We start from the raw sequence: 21,784 nt of genomic DNA, 5'->3' as shown, positions 1-21,784 counted from the left end.
TGACCGGGTAGCCCCTAAGATAGGGCTCCTAGGCCAGCTCACCTTCGTTGGTTGGCCCTGGTAGTTCGGGCAGAAGACTCACTACCGAGTAGTAGGTCTTAACAGGCCTCCTCGGAGGTGGGTCACAACATTGTGGAGCATACACTAGGTCAAAACTTTAGGAAAGTTTTTTATTAGTATGGTTCCAGCAGTGTTCATTAAAGTAGCAGAAAGACTCGCTATCAGCTTGTAGGCTCGACCGGGCCTCCCTGTTAGGTGAGTCCCCAGCAGCAGTACACATCCAGCTGATTAGACCGTTTCAGGAAGTAGGCCTCTTCAGGCCTCCCTGGAGATGGGCTCCCACATTTTTTTGTGGGGATCAGGTAGTAGGCTTTACTAGGCCTCCCTGAGGGCGGAATCCCTCATACTGTGGTACTAAGTGGCCCTGAGGTTGAACTATCAGGTAGAAGGCCTCATAAGGCCTCCCTGAAGGCAAAGCCCCATAGACAGTCAAATGGACTGCCAGTCTGGCCCACTGTCAGCTGTGGTTTTTCAGGTAGTAGGCCTCTCCAGGCCTCCCTGAAAATAAGCTCCTTCATGTCATGGTTCTCTGGTAGTAGGCCTCACCAGGCTTCCCTGGAGTTGAGTTCCATCATACTTTGAGTTTCCACTTAATGTGTTTTTTAAGCTTGAGCTCCCACGTTCTGTGGTTATCAGATAGTAGGCTTCACCAGGCCTCTCTGAAGGAGAGCTCCCACATACTGTGGTTGTCAGGTAGTAGGCCTCTCCAGGCCTCTCTGAAAGTGAGCTTCCACGTTCTGTGGTTATCAGATAGTAGGCTCCATCAGGCCTCTCTGAAGGTGAGCTCCCACATACTGTGGTTGTCAGGTAGCAGGCCTCTCTAGGCCTCTTTGTAAGTGAACTCCCATGCACTGTGGTTATCAGGTAGTAGGCCTCACTAGGCCTCCCTGAAGTCGAGCTCCCACATACTGTGGTTGTCATGTAGTAGGCCTTACCAGGCCTCCCTGGAGGGTTAGCTCCCACTTACTGTGCGTTTCCACTTAGCATGGTCTTTAAGGTAGTAGGCCTCTTCAGGCCTCCCTGAAAGTGAGCTCTCACGTTTTGTGGTTATCAGATAGTAGGCTTCACCAGGCCTCTCTGAAAGTGAGCTCCCACGTACTGTGGTTGTCAGGTAGTAGGCCTCCCCAGGCCTCTCTGAAAGTGAGCTCCCACGTTCTGTGGCTATCAGATAGTAGGCTTCACCAGGCCTCTCTGAAAGTGAGCTCCCACATACTGTGGTTGTCAGGTAGTAAGGCCTCTCCAGGTCTCCCTGAGAGTAGTTTCACAGTGGTGCTGGGTTTTTGTAAGCTAGTGGCCGCTTACTTTCAGTTTAGCAGACCTTATCAGGCAGCTAGCGAAGGTGAGCTTGCGCCCTGTCTCGACTCAAGTTTTTATTCTCTGCTACGGGTTCCCTCCTGGAACCTCTTTTTCCTGCTACAGCCTGGTTGCCTACCAGGTAGATCTAATGCTCCTCCCCTCACTGAGGGTCAGTATGAGTATGTGGTCTCCTGAGTCTGGTCAGTCGGTCATAGGCCTCTCTTGAGGCCTCCCAGTTAGATCAGCCCTTAGGCCCTCACAGGCCTCCTCAGTGTTTTGAAACACAAACACTGAGTTGATCTGTGGATTGAGTAGAGAAACTCCCCTCGCTGGCAAGGGTTGTAAAGCACTATGCTGAGTCATACTCTCCAGGATATCCCGTCTCTGAGATCCGGTCCGAGTGGTTCACTGCCTGCTTCGCAGTCCCTCGGGTTGGATGCCTTCCTAAAGGCAAGTGTCCAGAGGCTCTGTCTTCAGATAGACAGGAAGTGGCCAGACTGTTGTGTCTTATATAGTGACACCAGGTCAGGCCTGCCTGGTGGCGTTTCAGGCGGCACGTTCCCCTGAATAGTGACTGGCTGGGGTTCCTCGGTTCCCTAGCCACATTCCCTAGAAGGGACCCCTTCTAAGAAGTTGAAGTTGTGGTCCTTGGCCCTTGAACAGGCCCAGGTAGACCTTTCACTAAACTATGTTTATGGAGGTTTTCTGTGGTGTCATTTAGCTTGGGCTATGACCGTAGGGAGTGCTGTCACTGACAGCTCAGTGTGACCTGGGGGTGAGTGGTACTAGCGCTCATTTGAATTGCCGGTTCTGACAGTTGTCACTGCCTTTTGGCATGCACTCCCCTTAGCATGGTGGCGTTGGTATATCGTTCCCCATAGCGTCATTCTGACGTAGTGTAGAGTTCCCTTTCGAAAGGGAACGTCTCAGGTTACGACTGTAACCTATGTTCCCTGAGAACAGGGAACGAGACACTACGTCTTCCTGCCATGCCTCGGGGCCTGCCTGCAACAGTCCCTTCAGACGATAGGATGTTGTCATGTTGCAAAGCACCCCTTTTTTATACTTGCAGGTTTCACGTTAATCATTCACGCTAATGATTCACGGGCTGTCGCCGGTCAGCATGATTGCTGTGAGATGATATTTGATTTCAGACACCTGTCACGCCTGAGGCGTTCCCCATAGCGTCATTCTGACGTAGTGTCTCGTTCCCTGTTCTCAGGGAAAATACAGATACTGAGAACAGGGAACGAGACACTACGTCAGAATGACGCTATGGGGAACGCCTCAGGCGTGACAGGTGCAAATAACATCACCACAAAAGTAGGCCTACCTGCACATGTGTGACAGAGTGTGATGATGTCCAGATGTGTGGTCTGGTTGCTGATGGGATTGTTCAGCACACAGCTGTAGGTGTTTTTATCCTGATATTCCACCTCCAGAGGTAGAGAGAGACTGATGCTGAGATCACACACACTGATGCTGGACAATACACTGATTCCTGCGTACCAGGAGAGTGTCGCATCACACACATTCAACACTGATGAACACACCAATGAACAATTTGATGATGATGATGAATAGTCTCTACTGATGACTGGAACAGGCAGATGAGCTGGAAAATATAAGAAAATATAGAGAAATATGGATAATTCTAAACAACCATCTTGTTTTAGTGTAGCGTGTCAGTGTTTCTGTCATCTCAAACTATAGTTAAAGGAACGATCTGAAGCTCAAACGGCAGTATTTGTGGCATAATGTTAATTAAAACAAATAATTTCTATCCGTCCCTAAAAAAAAAAAAAAGAAGCAGAGTTTGGACCAACTGCGGAGGGAGGGGACTCAGGAGGAGGACGAAGAGCAGGTGAAGAGCAGACAGAAGGCAGGAGGGTGAGCAGGTTATGTAGATTCTGGTGCCGGCATCTCGGGAGACTGCGGCTGCGGAGGCGGAGCAGGTGGAAGAGGACACCCGGATGAAGCCAGAGAGCAGACGAGCCAAGGCAATGGTGAGGATTCCGAGGGACATGGCGATGCCGACGGCTCTGGCAACCGAGACGCAGGCTGGGATCCAGAAGGCCGCGGTGGAGCCGGAGCGACAGAGGACCAAGGTGGAGCTGGAGGGAGTGAGGAGCCCAATGGAGCCAGAGGAACGAAGGGATGAGTCGAAGCCAGAGGACTGTAGTCCCCGAGGCAAGGGCAGGCCGACGAACGACCAAGGCGAAGCCGGGGGACGAGGAAGCCTGACGGAGCTGGTGGACTGTTGGGCTACGGTGGAAATGAGGGAGGTAGGAGCCAAGGTGGAGCTAATGGACCGACAGGCCGAAGTGGAGTCCTGGTTGCGGAGGTTGGAAGCGGAGACCGGGGATTCACCGACCCTGATGGAGTTGGCGACTGGCAGACCTGCGGCAAACATACGTCACCGAAGATGGACTGAGGGTGAGCTAAGGGGCTGACAGGAAGCAGTGGAGGCAGGGATGAGTGATGGATGATTGGAGGAGGCGGGAGAGGGAGGCTGGATGGGAGTTCAGAAACAGATACAGGCTCAGGAACAGATACAGGCTCAGACATGGTGGCGGCGTGGCGTTAGCGGCCATCGTGGCTTAGGACTTTGGTGGTGAGGCAGCAGCCATCTTTGCCAAGGGCTCAGGCGGTGAGGCGGTGGCCATCTTTGCCAAGGGCTCAGGCGGTGAGGCGGCGGCCATCTTAGCCAAGGGCTCAGGCGGTGAGGCAGTTGCCATCTTAGCCGAGGGTTCAGGCAGTGAGGCAGCGGCCATCTTTGCCGAGGGCTCAGGCGGTGAGGCAGCGGGTATGACTTGAAGACATTCAGGCTGTGTGGCAAGGAAGATGGCTGGTGATGGTGGTTGAGTGACTAATTATCAGCCTCACCCACGGTGAAGGCTGAACCGTTCAACAACAGCACATGATCCAGATATTGTATGAATGAACATGGTTTAGTGGCTGAAACTGGCTGGTACAGAGGAACATCCAGTCCAAGTCCAAACACGTTCTTTAAGACGTCATCTGTCCAGGAGAGCTGGTGTGCAATATCTAGAAACTCCTTCACATATTCTTCAATCGAGCAGCCATTCTGAAAACAGGTTAGTAGACGGTTGGGTTTTGATGGGTGCGGGAAATGCCCATATCTTGTGTTTAAAGTCCGGTATTCTGTAACGCTAAAATTCACAGAAGACGAAGACGATTCCAAGATTTATTAAACAAGTACTAACAAAAAAAAAGCCAACAACACACAACAGTGTGGTATATGCACAATACCGGATGCTGAACTACTTCTTCTTCTTTTCCTTTTATTGGCAATCGCACTTAACAGTGCATTACTGCCATCATCAGGTAGCTTGGATCAGAAACATTTCCTATATCTCTCAACATTTCTACCCGTAGTGCCGTTGAAGTGTGTGACAGGCCAGGATGAGTAATTAATGACAGAATTTTCATTTTTGATGTATAATGAAACTAATATGTGGACAGGACAAATGAACTTTTTACTCACCATAGACAGAAACACTGAATGTTTTTGTTGTCAGTATATTTCCACTTATCTTTACTTCATAAACTCCAGTATGTTCAGTTCTGGTGTTTGTGATGGTCAGAGATCCAGTTTGATCGTCCAGCTTCAGTCTGTCTCTGAATCTCCCATCAGGAACATCATCACATGTGTAAAAGATTTGCTTCTTCTTTTTCATTTTAGCTATGAGACAGTTGTTAGCTCCAAATTTCCACAGTATATCATCATCTTCATGTATTTCAGTAACATCAGTGTTTAGAGTGACAGAATCTCCCTCCATCACTGACACTGACTTCACTTCATCAGCACCAAACACACCTGATGGACAAACAGATTTTACACAGATTACGGCCTCTGATGGTTTACAAAGCCTGAAATCAGATGAAGTTTTTAAATGTGAATTTAAAAAAAACTCACAACAGCAGCAAACAGACAAAAGAAAATGAAAGGTGAGATACATGAACAGACAGATGTGTGTGAACTAATAAAATTATTTTTACGGTGTTTTTAAAAGTCATCTGGCATAGAGCAAAATGAATGACACTACAAAGTCAGTTACAACATATTGATATTTTTAACACCTTGTGGATATGTGAACACACACACACACACACATATATATGTATCAGTACATAAAACATGTTTCTTGCACATTTTGATTAATTAATTTTATATTACTTTTGTTGTTTGTCATAGTTATAATTTTTAGAGATGGCTGGGGATGTTTTAAAACACAAATTCATTTAAATAATGAAGATTTGAAAGTAGCTCACTGGAGGATTCGCTTTCTGAGCTTCCACTGTTTGAAATTTCTATAGTAATGTCCATTATTTTCAATGATTTAACATCTGTGAAGAATGCTACTGTTATTAAGTCAAAATAATATATTTAAAACTTACCAATCAGACGGCAGAAGCACAAACAGAACAAAACAAACACGTGAAACATTTTCTTCAGCTGCTCAGTGAAACGCTTGATCTAGTTACACAGTCCACTGATAACCATCAATTTATTCATCTTGCATGCATATGAATCCTCCCACGACAGCGCTTGACCCTTCTAGTTCACACACATTACATACATTCACCGAAAGTGTGTTATGATTTTATAACATATACATGCTCTTCTGTCTCTTTAGACTTAAACTATTCCTAACAGTGGAAAACAGTCTTCATTTTATCATTCAACACTGACCATTTGTCAAACGTAGTTTCCTTACTGTGATAAATACGTAAAATTAGACTGGATTATTATATGAATCTTACTAAATTTCATATTTTGCCTATTGTAAAGCTGATTTTATTTTTGTATTTTTTCTATTCACTTAAATATTTTTGTTTTTTTACATGGGGGGTGGGGGGTTAGGGTGTTGATTGGTGTTATTGATGCCAGTCTTATCAATGTGAGACACTAGCAGCTCAACTGAGTCAAACTGAAACCTGCTGCAATCTGATTTCTATAGAAACATGGTTTTATCTTTTGAGTAGACAAATATCTTGGCTATTCAGTGCATGTGTTTAGTTTATAAGCCAAGTGTTTCTTCCTGCTGTTTATGAAACTTACAGTTGATACCCTCAAATAACAGCTTTACAGCCTAATAATGTTTCAAAAACAGTCAAATCAGAGTTACAAGTCAAACTGCACTCTTACCCATCATGCATCTTTGATAACGTACACATATCGACAGCTAAACAAAACACTAAATAATACACCAGACCTAAACATTTTCCTGACTGGTAAAAAAGCTGTACATTTGTGGTTTGTATAGTCCTCTGTGTCGTCTTTTAATAAGACATTGCATTCAAATCCAATACAAAATCCAAAAGTATAAAATACAAAGTTGAAATAAATATATGTAATGGATGTATGCCAGTAAGAGCTGTGCGTGTAAACCTCACTCCCCTTCATGTTAGCGTGCCCACCTCCATGCTGGAGACCCAGGTTTGAGTCCTGCTCGGAGCGGGTCGAATAGGGCTGGTTGCATTTGGTGCAATGACCCGGGTGGGGGTGAGGTTTAGGGGGGTAAGTGTAACGGATGTCGGCCAATAATAGTGTGTAAACCTCACTCCCCTGATCTCAAAAGTTGTTATGCAACTTTTTTGAGAAGTCATATTTCTATAGCTCAGACATCATGATTAGAGATGCTCATTGCAGTGAGTGTAGTTACGACATCTACCAGCAGGTGCTAATGGGATAAAAATTATTAAAGAGGATTGTATTCTGAGCTCTGTCTGGTTAAAGGCCATTAGGTCAGACTCAAGTTCAAGTTCAGACTCAAGGCGAACAGGTGAAATATCTGAGAAAGCAAGACAAAAGGGACTGCAGTATGCATTCGAGGGTTATATCCACAACATAATATGCAACCGATTAGATAATAATTTAATCAAAATCGAAGCTGAAGCCTATATGTCCCAGCGCAAGCAGCAGCCACCTCATACGCTGACCATTCAAATGGGAAACACACAAATTGAGGAACAGCTATGTTCATGCACAGCAGGGTGAGTGAAATTTGAAAATAATCGAATAATTATAAATCGAACAGCTTATCCATAAATCTTGTGGAATAAACACAAGACATTAGCCTGACCACTTTGCAATGATAACATTCTCCCGCTTATATTTTTAGCGCGCCAGGCTACTGCTCACAAGTCGTGGAGCAAATGTAGGTGTTTTTGTTAATCCTGTCGACATTTAGTTGTGAGTGGGTCGTCCCACACTGCTTGATCCACGCCCGGCATTTCTCCCCTTGGGTTTTAGGTTTCGGGAAGGAAAAAAATCCCACCCCCGTCCAAACTTTTATGATACCGGGTATCAGATTTGCACAATTCATTCGCACAACGCTTCGGTATGTTTCCCTCGCTCGAAAGCTTGCCAGACCTCCCGTGCCTAGTTACGGTTGCTAAGCCACGATTGGCCTGTGGCGGTTTTCGGGCGTGGCTTGGCGAAGGGTCAATTACACTGAATATATAACTTTGTTTGATAGGCAGTATTAACTAATGATAGTAAATGTAAAGTTACAGAACTCTGTCTGTGAAAGCTTAATGCATGTTTAAATTTATCCAGAATGTAATTATCTTTCTTGCAGCTTTTTTATATGTTTTCTTTGTATTTTTTTTTTCAAATCTATCATAAATTTAATTAAACATTACATGATATGCAATCTAAAGATAAACTTTTTTCTTATGGTTTACCCTTGTATTAATGTATTAAGCAATGGCAGATGAACAAGGTTCATTCAAGGAAACAAGTTTTTTTTTTTTTTGCGCTGTACTTTAGGCTACACGTCGATACGTTTGCATATCTTAATGGGGACATTGTATATACTTTTATTTTTTGAATAGGTACAGTTAGTTGAAAATACTATAACCTAACTCTTAAACTTGTGACAGATTTGATTTTGTTCTTTGTTTATTAAAATAAAATAATAATTTAGTTTTTAAAACTCTTTACCTGACACTGACAGTAGGGCTACATATTCTTTAAAATAATAAAATCCGCGCTTCGAATAAGCAATTTGTACTAATTAAATAAAATTGTATCATGTTTTACAAACAGAATACGACGAAAAGCCTGCCTGCGTGTTAGAAAACGCCACGCCCCCTTCTCCTCGTCATCACTCGCTCCTTTATGTAAGTTCTAAGTTTTCTACTTTCACTTTAAACAACTCTCTTTTATGGATCGGAATTTGCGGTCATTTTTCGAGTGAAAAGTGGTGAAAATGAAGCTTTTCATTCATTTGTTCTCAATGATCTTGTTTTTTCTCGACCATGGTAAGACTTTGATTTGTTACAATATTATCTCTCTTCCTGGTCAACGACAAAAAACGATTGATGGTCAATATTCACCATGAGATATGAAAATACTTGGTTGCATGAGTGAACAAATGTAGCCATGTATAGGGAAAGAGGGCATTGTTGAAATCACAACATTTTATATGTTTTTGTTTGACTTATTTAACTGATTCTTCTCCAGGTGTTTTCGGTGTTGGATCAGATAAAGTGTCAGTGATGGAGGGAGATTCAGTCACTTTATACACTGGTGTTGAAACAAAACAACAAGAAGATATTAAATGGTATTTTAATGACACTCGCATCGCTCAAATCAGTGGAGATCAGAATAAGATCTGTACAGATGTTCAGTGTAATGAAGATACTGAGAGATTCAGAGACAGACTGAAGCTGGATCATCAGACTGGATCTCTGACCATCATGAACATCAGAAACACAGACTCTGGAGAATATAAACTACTGATCATCAGCAGCAGAAACAGTGAAAAGATCTTCAATGTTACTGTTCAAGGTGAGTCATTCATGTTTATTATTTTAGTTAATATATAAACTAAACTGTAGTATATGTGTGCTCAAATCACATTGTTAATATGTTTATTTATATTTACAATGATATTAAGAGTTATTTTCTTTACCAGTATGTTAATTCACCTGTATGAGTATTTTTTTTAAGGAAGCTGCAGTTGAGTTCAGGTGACAGCGTCTAATCACGCCATCTCCGTTTATATGAGAATACAAATATGTAAAATATGTAAATGTGTAAAAAAGCACAAACCAGGCATAAATGGTTCTTTTCAGATCAATAGTTAAGAAGGGGCTTGTGCAATCACATTCATGTGCAATTCTTTTGTAGTTTATTTGTTTCCCCAAAAAGATCCAAACACATCTGTTGATTTGTGTTTTAGGAGTTTCTGCTTCTGAACTATATGAAGTGAATAAACAGGAGGGAGAATCTGTTACTTTAGATTCTGGTGAAATAAGAAAACCAAGTGATGGGATGACGTGGTATTTTATTGATACTCTCATCGCTGAAATCACTGGAGATCAAAATAAAACCTGTACAGATGTTCAGTGCGAAGATAGTGATGGAAGATTCAGAGACAGACTGAAGCTGGATCATCAGACTGGATCTCTGACCATCACAAACACCATAAACACAGACTGTGGAGAATATAAACTACTGATCAACATCAACAACAGCAGCTTCAGCATCACTAGAGTGAAGAGATTCAGTCTTACTGTCATTGGTGGGTGTATAATTCAGTTATCAATGCATTTCCATTGAGAAATCAACCCAATAAATGTTGGCTTGTGGACAGTTTATAAAAAGCAAGCTTTGACCTAATAACACGTTGACTAATGTTAACATGAAAACTTATAACTTACCTGTGAACAGTGTTTCCTGTTGAGTTCACAGTGCTAATGCTGTTTTAACTGCTGCTGCTAAAAACATATTATTACGCGATGTTACGTACTGGATGGATCATCAGTCACTCTCTCATAATGATGACTGCATGTATGTCTTTATCTGTTCCAGATTCATGTTTGTCTTCTGGTGTTGTAGCAGGAATATGTGTTGGTGTTGTTATCCTGGTGGCTGCAGCTGTTACTGCTGTTTTGGTGGAACAAAGTAAAGAATATAATAAAACAAAACAGGATGTAAGTATTACATACAGCTGATTAAACAAGATAGATGAGATTTACTATGAAAAAATCATTTTAAAGAACAGTTAAAGGAATGCATTTTTATATTATTAAAAAATTACAATTCTTTTTTTTAAACATAGGGTTGTAAAAGTTCTGTTCTGTTTTGTTGTTTTATTAACATGGTGTTTTGGTTTCCCTGTTTGCCTGTCTGCTTACCTGTGTTCCCTGTGCTCATTTACGGTGGCCGAGAGAACTCAACACCCACAAATTAAGAAATTAATTAATTAGAAAAACACCCACAAATTAAGAAAACATCTTCATCAGTTTCACAACACAAGTGTGCTCCAAATACTCACAACACAACCAAATACAGAAACACTGCAAATAGCAGACCACAACAGAAATGGTTTCAGGGGACCCTGAATGCTCTCTATGTTCTTTTTGCAAAACATAGAGAGATGACATGTTTATGTCATCAGAATACAAATGAGAAAAAAAGAGTTAACAATGAGCTGAAAAATAAAATATAGAGGAAAAAGAACATGAGGTAAAGATATCAATACATACATCAGTTACATTATTCAAACTTTGTCATGTTATGTTTAAATAAGTTTCATAAGAAATGTTAGGTACTGCATGGTCCAAAGATGAGAAGGCAAGTTTTAAAGTTGAGACATTCACACACAGATATATAATGCATATTTAACTATGTTTGTATAATATGTATATTTATTTGCAACCGTTATGTTAACAGCAATAATAAGGATTTTCTGTCGTAAGAACAGCTATTCAGCTGATGGACACAGTGCTGCGCTGTCATGGGAACATCCCAGGTGAAAATAATGAGGAAATTACTGTACGTTGTCTTTCTTTGCTCCCTTCACCAAGTGCATTCCAAACGGCTACTAAACGGCAAACTAGTGCCCTGCTTACTCCAAAGTCCCCACTTCAAGGGCTCTGCCGTCTGCCTTTCGAAGGGAGTGGGGCATAAGGATGCTCACAGGCTATAAGCACGTCCCAGCCGGGTTCGTCACTTTTTGGGGCCCCCTGGACACATTTCCGTTGTGTTCTGTGCTATTTGCAGCGTGTTTCTGTATTTGGTTGTGTAGTGAGTATCTGTAGAACACGTGGTGTGAAACTGATGAAGATGTTTTATTAATTTGCGGGTGTTTTTTCTATTTGCATGTGTTTTCTTCAGTTGCAGTGCGTTGAGCTCTCTCGGCCACCCGGGATCGTTTGATTTTGGTTCATTCACACTGCCAGTGTTTTCCTGAATCTGTACGTGCGTTCTCACACATCCCGTATGATCCCATAAAGACACGTGACATCAGGATGTGTCGTGTTAGCAAGGCAAGGCAAGGCAAGGCAAGTTTATTTATATAGCACATTTCATACACAATGGCAATTCAAAGTGCTTTACATAGAAGAAATTAAAATAATAAAAAGAAACAAGAATAATTAAAACAGTTTAGAAAAATAAAATGAAATACAATACAGTACAGTCGGACGAACAGCGGCACAGTGCTCATTCAGTAAATGCACAGCTAAACAGAAGTGTTTTGAGTCTGGATTTGAATGTGACCACTGTAGGAGCACATCTGATCTCTTCTGGAAGCTGGTTCCAGCTGCGGCTGGCATAATAGCTAAAAGCGGACTCGCCATGCTTAGAGTGAACCCTTGGTATTTCTAGCTGATATGATCCTAATGATCTGAGTAATCTGTTGGGTTTGTATTCAGTGAGCATATCTGCAATGTATTGAGGTCCTAGGCCATTGAATGATTTATATACCAGTAATAATACTTTGAAATCAATCCTAAATCTAACTGGGAGCCAGTGTAAAGACCTGAGGACTGGTGTGATATGTTCATATTTTCTGGTTCTGCTCAGAATCCTGGCGGCAGCGTTCTGTATGAGCTTCAACTGTCTTATGGTCTTTTTGGGAAGGCCAGTGAGGAGTCCATTACAGTAATCCACCCTGCTGGTGATGAAAGCATGCACAAGTTTCTCTAAGTCTTGTCTGGAAACAAAGCATCTAATTCTTGCAATATTTTTCAGGTGATAGTTTGCTGATTTAGTTATTTCTTTGACATGACTACTGAAACTAAGGTCTGACTCTAGTGTCACACCAAGATTCCTGACTTGATTTTTAGTTGTTTGACCCCTAGAGTGAAGGTATGCGTTCACCTTGAGAACTTCATCTTTGTTTCCAAACGCAATAACTTCAGTTTTGTCTTTGTTTAATTGAAGAAAGTTTTGACACATCCAACTGTTGACTTCGTCAATGCATTGGCACAGGGAGTCAATGGGGCTGTAATCGTTAGGCGATAGGGCTAAGTACAGCTGTGTGTCGTCTGCATAGCTGTGGTAAGCAATTTGGTTCTTTCTCATTATTTGGCTCATTGGGAGCATATACAGGTTGAACAGGAGTGGCGCAAGAATTGAGCCTTGAGGGACTCCGCATGTCATGGATGTCCACTCAGACTTATGATCTCCTATACTCACATAATAACCTCTCCCATCTAAGTATGACCTGAACCATTTTAGGACTATCCCAGAAAGCCCCACCCAGTTTTCCAGCCTGTCAAGAAGTATGTTATGATCGACAGTGTCAAATGCAGCACTGAGGTCGAGTAGCACCAGCACTGATAATTTGCCTGAATCAGTATTTAAGCGAATATCGTTTATTATCTTTATGAGCGCTGTCTCTGTGCTGTGATGCGGTCGGAAACCAGATTGAAAATTGTCAAAGTATCCATTCAAGCTCAAGAATTTGTTCAGCTGATTGAAGACAACTTTTTCAATGATCTTGCCTATGAAAGGAAGATTTGAGATCGGTCTATAGTTGCTTAATATGGTCTTATCCAGATTGTTCATTTTCAGGAGGGGCTTGACAACTGCAGTTTTTAGGGAGTTTGGAAAACTCTGGAAGTGGAACTGGAAGTGAGGCATTTACCACTTCTAGAAGATCTGCTTCTAAACTGTTTAACACACTTTTGAAAAAAGATGTGGGAAGTGTGTCAAGAGCGCATGTTGATGTTTTAAGGTGCTGTACGGTTTCTACCAAAATTTTGCCATCAATTTTTTCGAAATCAGACAAAGTTACTACTTTTTCAGGTGGTCTGATCTGTCTGACCCCAGCGCAACTCAATGATGTGCTGATCACCTCTCTGATATTATTGATTTTGTCAGAGAAGAAAGAAGCAAACTCACTGCACTTGCTGTTTGAGAGCATTTCACTGGGAATCTGGCTTGGGGGGTTTGTCAGTCTCTCTACAGTAGCAAAAAGAGTGCGTGTGTTGTTTAAATTACTGTTTATAATATTTGAGAAGAAAGTCTGTCTAGCTTTGCCTAGTACCATATTGAAAGCATGAAGGCTGTCTTTGTAGATGTTATAATGGACTACAAGTTTTGTCTTCCGCCACATGCGCTCTGCTTTTCTGCATTGTCTTTTCATATTTTTTTTTTGCAGACATTTTTCGTCCTCCCTTTGTTCCTTGATGAACACAAACTTTTTTCTTTATTAATGTGCAACGTGAACGTTGATCTGCATTTAAACCCCCCTGTCAAAGAGTCAACGACAATGTGTCATCATTACGACACACATCTTACGGCATTGGTCCTGCCTTTTGTTCACTCAGGACGCGTCCCAGGACTGATCCCAGCAATGTTACTAGGTGATCAATCTCGGGACATGTTTGTGTTCATACAGAAGGCATTCTCTAGAAATTATATGGCAATTTTCTGTGATGAACGCTCTGTGTGAAAGAGGCTTTGGCTTGTTGAATAAGTCTTTAATTACACAGTTCCTTGAATATAGCAATACAATACTCTAGTAATTCTCCTGCATCGTGCGATTTGTGCAACTAAGGGTGTAACACACATGTACACTGTTGATAGTTATCTTTTTTCATCCTTGATTTTATCCTATGTTTTAACAGTATTAACACTACAGAAACAGATGTTCACAGGTGTGGCAGTGTCAAAACTATCAAAAACACTAATAACTCCTAATAACCTAATAAACTAAATAACAATTACTAGAGAAACAATGCTACGTCTTTCAGAGAGCAAGTGTCTTATAAAACAGCAATACATCGGTTTAAGAATTTCAGATGCAATATTGAAATCATAATTCTTCCCTTTTTTATTACTTTACTAAAGAAGATGACAGTGCAGTTTAAGAGATAATGTTACATAAGAAAACATCTGTAGAAACAACAGGAGAAAAAACTAAACAATTCCAATTCTCTATCAATCCTCCTCATTACTTTTAACCTTTTGTGAACCTGTGCTTTCTTGCAGGATGTTGATAACCCAGATGGGACAGAGGACCCTTAGGCTCAAATTCAGGCCGAGGCTGCCAAATAAAACAATGTAACATAATTTATAATTTTGATACTTTCATTGAAAGAGACACTGAAGAGAATTAAGAAATGATAGAGAGAAGATCAGCTGAAACTCTCCTCGCTCACAGAGTAATTGTGTCGGGATTTCAGTGGTCGGTGCCAATACCAGTCAAATTATACCAATTTAAATACGACTTCAAAAACTGATTTCTTATCATTTGTTTTTTAGTGATTTTAATGGTAAATGAACACATTTAGCCTTAAACAGTATATGAGCAATAAAGTAAGAAACAGAGCAACAGTTTCCAGCAGTAGATCAGCTTGATGTTTCTCAGTAGAGGTTTATTAAAGCTTATTTTATTAAAGCTCACTATTAAAGTGAGGCATTATATCTGTTTCTTAACATTTGCACTATAATACTAATCTGGTTTGACACATCAGTTGTTTTGTAGCATCTGTTTACATCCTCTGAAAGAATTGACTGTGTTTGTTTTTTTTACAATTACCTCAACAAGACAATCATTATGACCAAGATTGTCCTCCTCAACACAGTCTCATACATAAGGACAGTCTCCACTTCTGATACTGAAGATGTTTTTACTGGTGTTGTTGCTGTAACTGGAAAAGACTGGCATCAATATGTTGCTGGTGTTTAGTTTAAACATTACTATCACACTATCCCTTGGTTATCCACCTTGATCAGAAAACACTGGTTGACCAACTGTGAATAGCATGGTTTTTTATATGTCCACCAGCTACACTGGAACCAAAACAGACATAATAAGCTTGGAAATTCATTGGTTTATTTTAAAGTTGGTGAAACACTTTGTTGAGTTTTTTTTTTTTTTATATATATATATATATATATATATATATTCAATGCCCGTAATTGGAAGCATACATGATACAGGCTGTGTTAAACATTGTTACTCTGGCGTTAAACCTGAGAAATACTTGATGGAGGAGTGTTACAGCCACACAAATGTGTGTATACTTGATAAAACAATGCAATTAAAATATAGTAAGTCTTCATACATTTAGTAGATATAATTGTATGTGCAAAACTGTGAATGTCTTCTTACCTGAAGTTGTGAAAAAACATCTGTGACATTTTATGAGGTGCTGATTCGTTCTTTCATTTTATCTTTTGCATTTTTGTAGATGAAGATATTTTTTTTCATCTTGTCTCTTTCAGTTTTATTAATGAAGTATGTTCAGCTGTGGTTGTTGTGTGTGATTGTTTTAAAGTCATGGCATGTATTTTGCTGCTGTGTTTGAGTGGGAGAATATTATCACTGTTTGATTAAAATGATTGCCTTCACTTTAATACTCTGTTCTCTTGTTCCTATTTTTGGATTTGTCTTTCAGCTGGTGGTAATCAATATGTATAAAGCCTCAATAGAGGTGTCTCATGATGTTTATGACATGGTAAATATTTTAAGAAAAGTCATCCAAAGCTAATATATGCTAATATATATATATATATATATATATATTAACCAAACATCGACAAGAACTGGACATGAATGTTGTAGTTTTACAAACACTAAAGTTTTTTAATAAGCTGTTTTAGTAAGACAACTGTTGTTTGCACTCTGGACAGAATATTTCCTGGATACAAGAAACAAGGAAATTAACTTGAAAAATATTTGAATGTTCATTATACATATTAATAACATGATTCATTCATGAAGGCTGGAATCTGTTTGTCTCTAAAATATTTTTGTGTGTGTGTTACCAGAAATAACTAAGCTAATATTGAATCATAGAGTTATACATTATTTTAACACTCATGCAATAAACTTTTACCAACAGTTATTAGTGATTGTTACTACAGTAAAACTGGGACCAGACAACACTCAGAAAAGAAATTAGAACATTTCTGAAAAACGTCTAACACTGTTTAAAGAAGATTCCACAATAAATTATGATTTTATTGTATAATCACTGTAGTATCTGAGGGAAATGATTAGCATTGTCATCTGCTTTATGGTTTTTCAAAATGAATGCATAGTTTTCTTTAACAAGTTGAACACAATGAATAACTCTAAAAGTGATGCTTGAAACACATACTACTGCAGCTCACACACTTCCAGTACTACCACATACTCATGCAGAACCTGTTTGCCCAACAGATCAAACCACATTTTCAACCCAATATGTAAATGCATGGTCTGAAGATCAAACCACATTTTTGGTACAGATGTAAATGCATGGTCTGAATTAGTTTTGAGGCTTTAAGGGTCAAAATGCTAAACTGATCCATACAATACCAATAATTGGTAAAGAATTTAGCCCATTCTTTAGTTCAGACTGAAGTTGTCGCTGGAGTTTCCTAGTGAAATGATCACTGACAGGCACATATTCTACGTGATCCTCCTCTTCATCTTTCTGTAAAAAAAAAAAGGAGAAAAAAAGACACATCATGGAAGATAAAAAGAAAATATGTCAAATTCTTCCTGATTGATTGAGAGACAGAGTGTTTGATAAAATCTTCCTCATACTGATGAGATGACATGAGATTGGGTTCTCAGTGGTTTCACTTCTGGTCCCAAATTTTCCAAGTAATGACAAATGTGCAAAAAAAAAAAAAAAGAGTTTATTCAACAATTCCATATCAGTCTGACACAGGTACTGAATCGACTGCACTACCAATGGTATTGTTGCTGGTACCATTGCCGACATTGATTGAGACGGGTATATTTATTATCATTTTAAGATTGACATCTTGCTGTTATCACATATTGGGCCCTATCTTGCACCCAGTGCAATTGACTTTGTACACCGACGCATGTATCATTCCTATTTTGCACCCGACGCATAGCAGACTTTTCCCTCCACAGATGCACGTTGGTAAATTAGGGAATGAACTTGCGCTCCCGGGGGCGGTTCAGCAAAAAGGAGGCGTGTTCCGGCGCAAACGTTCCCTGGTGCTATTTTGCAGTTCCAGAAAACAATTCCGCCACAGACCAGGAAAAACCTAGTCTAAAGTCAGTGGCGCGTTCAGATGCTATTTTAAGGGTGCATGGTTGACCATAATGTAACGTGTGCACAAAGCGCATACACTTTGCTTCTCTCATCTACACAGACGCAGCAGTTGCCATTTTTGCAAACCATATATAATTACAAGGAAAGATATTCCACATGAGGGAAATCATTGTGGTGTCCATGAAGATGTGAAAAAATAGGCATAAATCTAGCTTACACATTTACCCAAATTATTATATGCCTGTTTAACCGAAGCTAATTTGGGTGGGTTTCTCCCATCCCCATACAATGTCACTTCTCTGTGTTTTACGGCCCTGGCGAGAACGTTGGTCTCCTCGGCTGTGAACCGCTCCTGGTGTGCGCCTGGCAAATCCACCATTATAATAGCAATCCGCCATGGAACAAGCGTGCCTGCTCTTAAAGGGAATGTGAGATGATGCTCTGATTGGTTTATTTCACGTTACGCCAAAACCACACCTATGAGTAATGTAGCTACTTCAGGCCAACCCATTTTAGATTTTCCACCATGTGCAAGTTGGCAGGTGGCAGGTGTCTTTTGATGTTAATATTTCATGTTTCACTGTCATTTGCCAAATTCCTACACAGCTTGAAAGATATATGTATGTTCATGTGATAAATGCCATTAAAACATCTATTGAACATTCTTTGAATATTGAATTCCTAGTTTGGACAATAGATGGTTGTCTAACACAGTATGCATACTGCTTGTAGTAGTAGTAGTAAACCAGCATGTTTATAATTAAGACAATACAATAACATATGGTTAGAAATACCAGTTTTATCAATATCAAGCAGCATAATAAGCTGCTTGTCCCTACTAGCAAGGTAGTACTTTTTCAAAGTTCAGGAACTTTCAGGGGTGGGACTTGGGCGCTGAACATGCTGATTGGTTGAGTTCATGCCGCATTTTGATTTGTTGGCTCCACGCAGCATTTTATTTCAACCACCATTTTTTTTTTAATCTGTTGTGGTGCGTGCAGTAACAGTTGTTTCTATTCGAATCAACAATGGAGTTTAAAAAAAATGACCGATGGACGACGAGGTTCAGGTTTTATTAAGCTTAAATACAGAGGATGAACTGGAAAGTAGCGTGCAGTCCTACGTCACCGGACTAATTTGCCTAATCTTTGTAGTACTTTAGACCGCGGTGGAAAAGCAGACAGCAACAGGTCTGGGGGAGAAAAAGTTCCTGGGAAAAAAAATCCTGGGACAAATTGGTAATTTCGGTGGAAACGCGGCCAAGAATAAAGGCAGGTTAACATACCACGCCATATCACGTACGCATAAACTTATTTCATACGTCCCATAGATGAGACCGGACAAACTCAAATGCAAGAGGGAGACTTAAATACAGGAAAGTAACAGAGGGAGCTAATGAGGGAACAGGTGAACAGAATGAGTTATCAAATGAGTAACCATGGAAACAAAGACAACAAACATACTCAAACTGAACATAACTGAGACAGTACACCCCTTCCCGGAAAGGAGTGACCTCGCGCTAACTCTCGTTTCACACATACTCCATGTGCAGTGCATATGCGGTGCGTGTTGCAGTGCGTATACGGTGCAGGAGCAGCACGCGCTATAGTGCTTTCACATATGCTGCGTTTGCAGTGCGTAACTGACCCACGGCTGTACCACAAACACATACTCACTATTTTTATTTTAAATCCAGAAGTTTTTTATCAGCAACTTTTATAACATAAAAAAAAAAAAAAAGTTGTCAGCATTGCGATTCTCTTTGTACACGTATACACTCTTTAATAGACGTACACAATTTAAACAACGCTAAATTCAATGCTACTTCTATATAGATTTAAATATTAAGTTGCTCAAGCAAGTGGTCAAATATTTAACCATGTACTTATATTAAAATCGCAAACATTTTAAATTAAAACTTAAAATTGACAAAAACAGCCGACTCTCATACCTTTTCTTTTGCATTTAAATTTTAATACAATAAATCTTGCACGTCACAAAGAACTTGTTTTTCCACCTCCACGAATGAGATGAGTGTTGTTCATTATGTCGCCTTGTTGAGGTAAATTGTTGCTGATAACTTCTGGATTTGAAAAAAGTGAGTATGTGTCTGTGGTACAGCCGTGGGTCAGCTGTGCACTGCAAACGCAACATTTGTGAAAGCACTATAGCGCTGCAACACGCACCGCATACGTATGTGTGAAACGGGCGTAACAGTTCCAAGAAGGGTGAAGTGCTGAGGTAGAGGAAAGGAACCAGTGTTGTGCAGATGGTGGGAGAAGCCCACCTGAGAGTCCAACCGGGATGAAAACCGATGGCGGTGCAGGGAGAACCATGGTGACAACTGAGGGTGAAAGAGCCGATACTCGTGGAGCCCTAGGCACAGATGGAGAGCAGGTCAACCCACGCAACCCCTAAGGCTTCGGCCCAAACGTGTCACCGGAGGGCTGAGGCGGAACTCGAGTGAAGGCGGAGCCAGATGAAGCCGTGAGGGCTCTGTGGCACAGGATGGGTGAGGATCGAATGAGGTGGACCGAGGGAGCACGCTGGAAGCGTAAGCTAAGCTCAATGGTCCCGGGTGGTAGAGGTCTGCATTCCCACGGCTTTCCGCAGTGGTGGCATTCACACAGTTCCCTGCCCTGATCAACCTGGCAAGATATGTTCTTTACATCCCGACCACAAGTGCACTTTCAAAGAGACTATTCAGCCTATTTGGTTGGATTTTGGAGGAGAGACGTTAGTCTGTGCCACAATTGGACGACCTGGAGGATCAATTAGCCTCTTATGGATTTTAGGAAGAGTGTAAAAAACAGGTCTAATCGGGGGTTGACAAAACAAAAAATTTAACTCCGATTGAGATATCCAACCTGTTTAGCATTTGTTAAAAAATCAAGTATCAAAGTATTATAGTGGGATCATTTGGAAGTTTCTAAAACCTTATATTCTGCAATTGTGAGAGAATTTAGTGTTAGCATTTAGGCCTACTCGTGTCTTGGACTACGATCACCCCTCCTTTATCTGCAGGTTTTATAATAATATTCGGATCATTTATCAATTCAGTAAGCTATTTTCTCATTCAACAAAAGATTATGAGAGGATTTTTCACTAGAAGAGCAAGTTTCCATCACATTTTGTTCGACCAAACTTTAAAAAGTATGGATAGTATGGTTAGACACATTTGGGCTAAAAGTAGGATACTTTTTGGTCTAAAAGGTGTACTAAATGAACCCGAATTTGATTTAGTCGTCCATTTGTGGCACAAACTAATTCGCTCTTCCCTTATCTCAGTATGTTGATTTTTTTTTTTTTATAAAACCATTTGTTCATTTGTTACCATCTTATAGTCGGGATTCTACTGATTTCATCAATAAGATTTCCAAGTTACATGATTTACCATTTCTTTATTATTAACTTTGGATATAACAAGTCTATATACTAATATTTCACATGAAAAAAGGACTGAGTGCCCTTAGACATTACTTTTCGTTATGTCAATCCACCTTCAGAGTTTGTTATTGAGATGGCTTCTTATCTTTTGAAATATAATTATTTCAGTTTTGACAACGATTTTGTTCTTCAGACCAGTGTACGGCAATGGGCTTGATTTTTGCCCCCAACTGAGCCAATTTATTTATTTATTTTTCATAGTCAAGTATTGAATGCAGAAAACAGTCCTTTCTATTAACATATCATCAAATGGTATAGGTACATTTACAATATATATATTCTGTATCTTTTGGGAGATCATGATGAGGCTAGATAATTATTTTTTAGTTTTTCAAATAACTTGTTTTTGCTTCCCTAGGCTCCAGTTGAGATGGAATCAGTTGCTAATAGTGCTGCGTGTTACATTGCGTCCCCACTGCATATTAGCTACACAATATGAAGTGACCATTCTCGAAAGGGAACGTACTCAGTAGGGAACGATTATTGCGTAGCCTGCCGCACTATTGCCATCTGTCAGAGTTTGTCGCTTCAGTCGTTTTAACCTGATTTTATGGTGAAATAATGGGCTTTTATAGCCATAAGCCCCGCCCATTCTGGCAGGCTTAGTAACCGAGTACGTTTCCTCTTTGCGGTTTTGTGGGATTGAAAAAGTGAGTGTGCCATCTAGAGGGGGCGATATTGAAGTGCT

The 21,784-nt window shown here is 40.5% G+C and overlaps 1 protein-coding gene across 1 annotated transcript; it reads left to right on the top strand.

Moving 5' to 3' along the window:
- The first annotated feature begins 8,529 nt into the window (after positions 1–8,529).
- On the top strand, positions 8,530–15,933 carry LOC311296247 (uncharacterized protein). Its single transcript, XM_084417917.1, has 5 exons — positions 8,530–8,649; positions 8,852–9,178; positions 9,573–9,914; positions 10,205–10,326; positions 14,618–15,933. Exons 1-5 carry the CDS (start codon positions 8,598–8,600, stop codon positions 14,651–14,653), a joined length of 879 nt encoding a protein of 292 aa, XP_084274043.1. The 5' UTR covers positions 8,530–8,597; the 3' UTR covers positions 14,654–15,933.
- The last annotated feature ends 5,851 nt before the right edge of the window (positions 15,934–21,784 follow it).

This window comes from Rutilus rutilus, assembly GCF_951802725.1.
Source record: "Rutilus rutilus genome assembly, chromosome: 8".
Taxonomy (NCBI): Eukaryota; Metazoa; Chordata; class Actinopteri; order Cypriniformes; family Leuciscidae; genus Rutilus; species Rutilus rutilus.
This window is presented reverse-complemented; position numbering and strand designations above follow the sequence as displayed.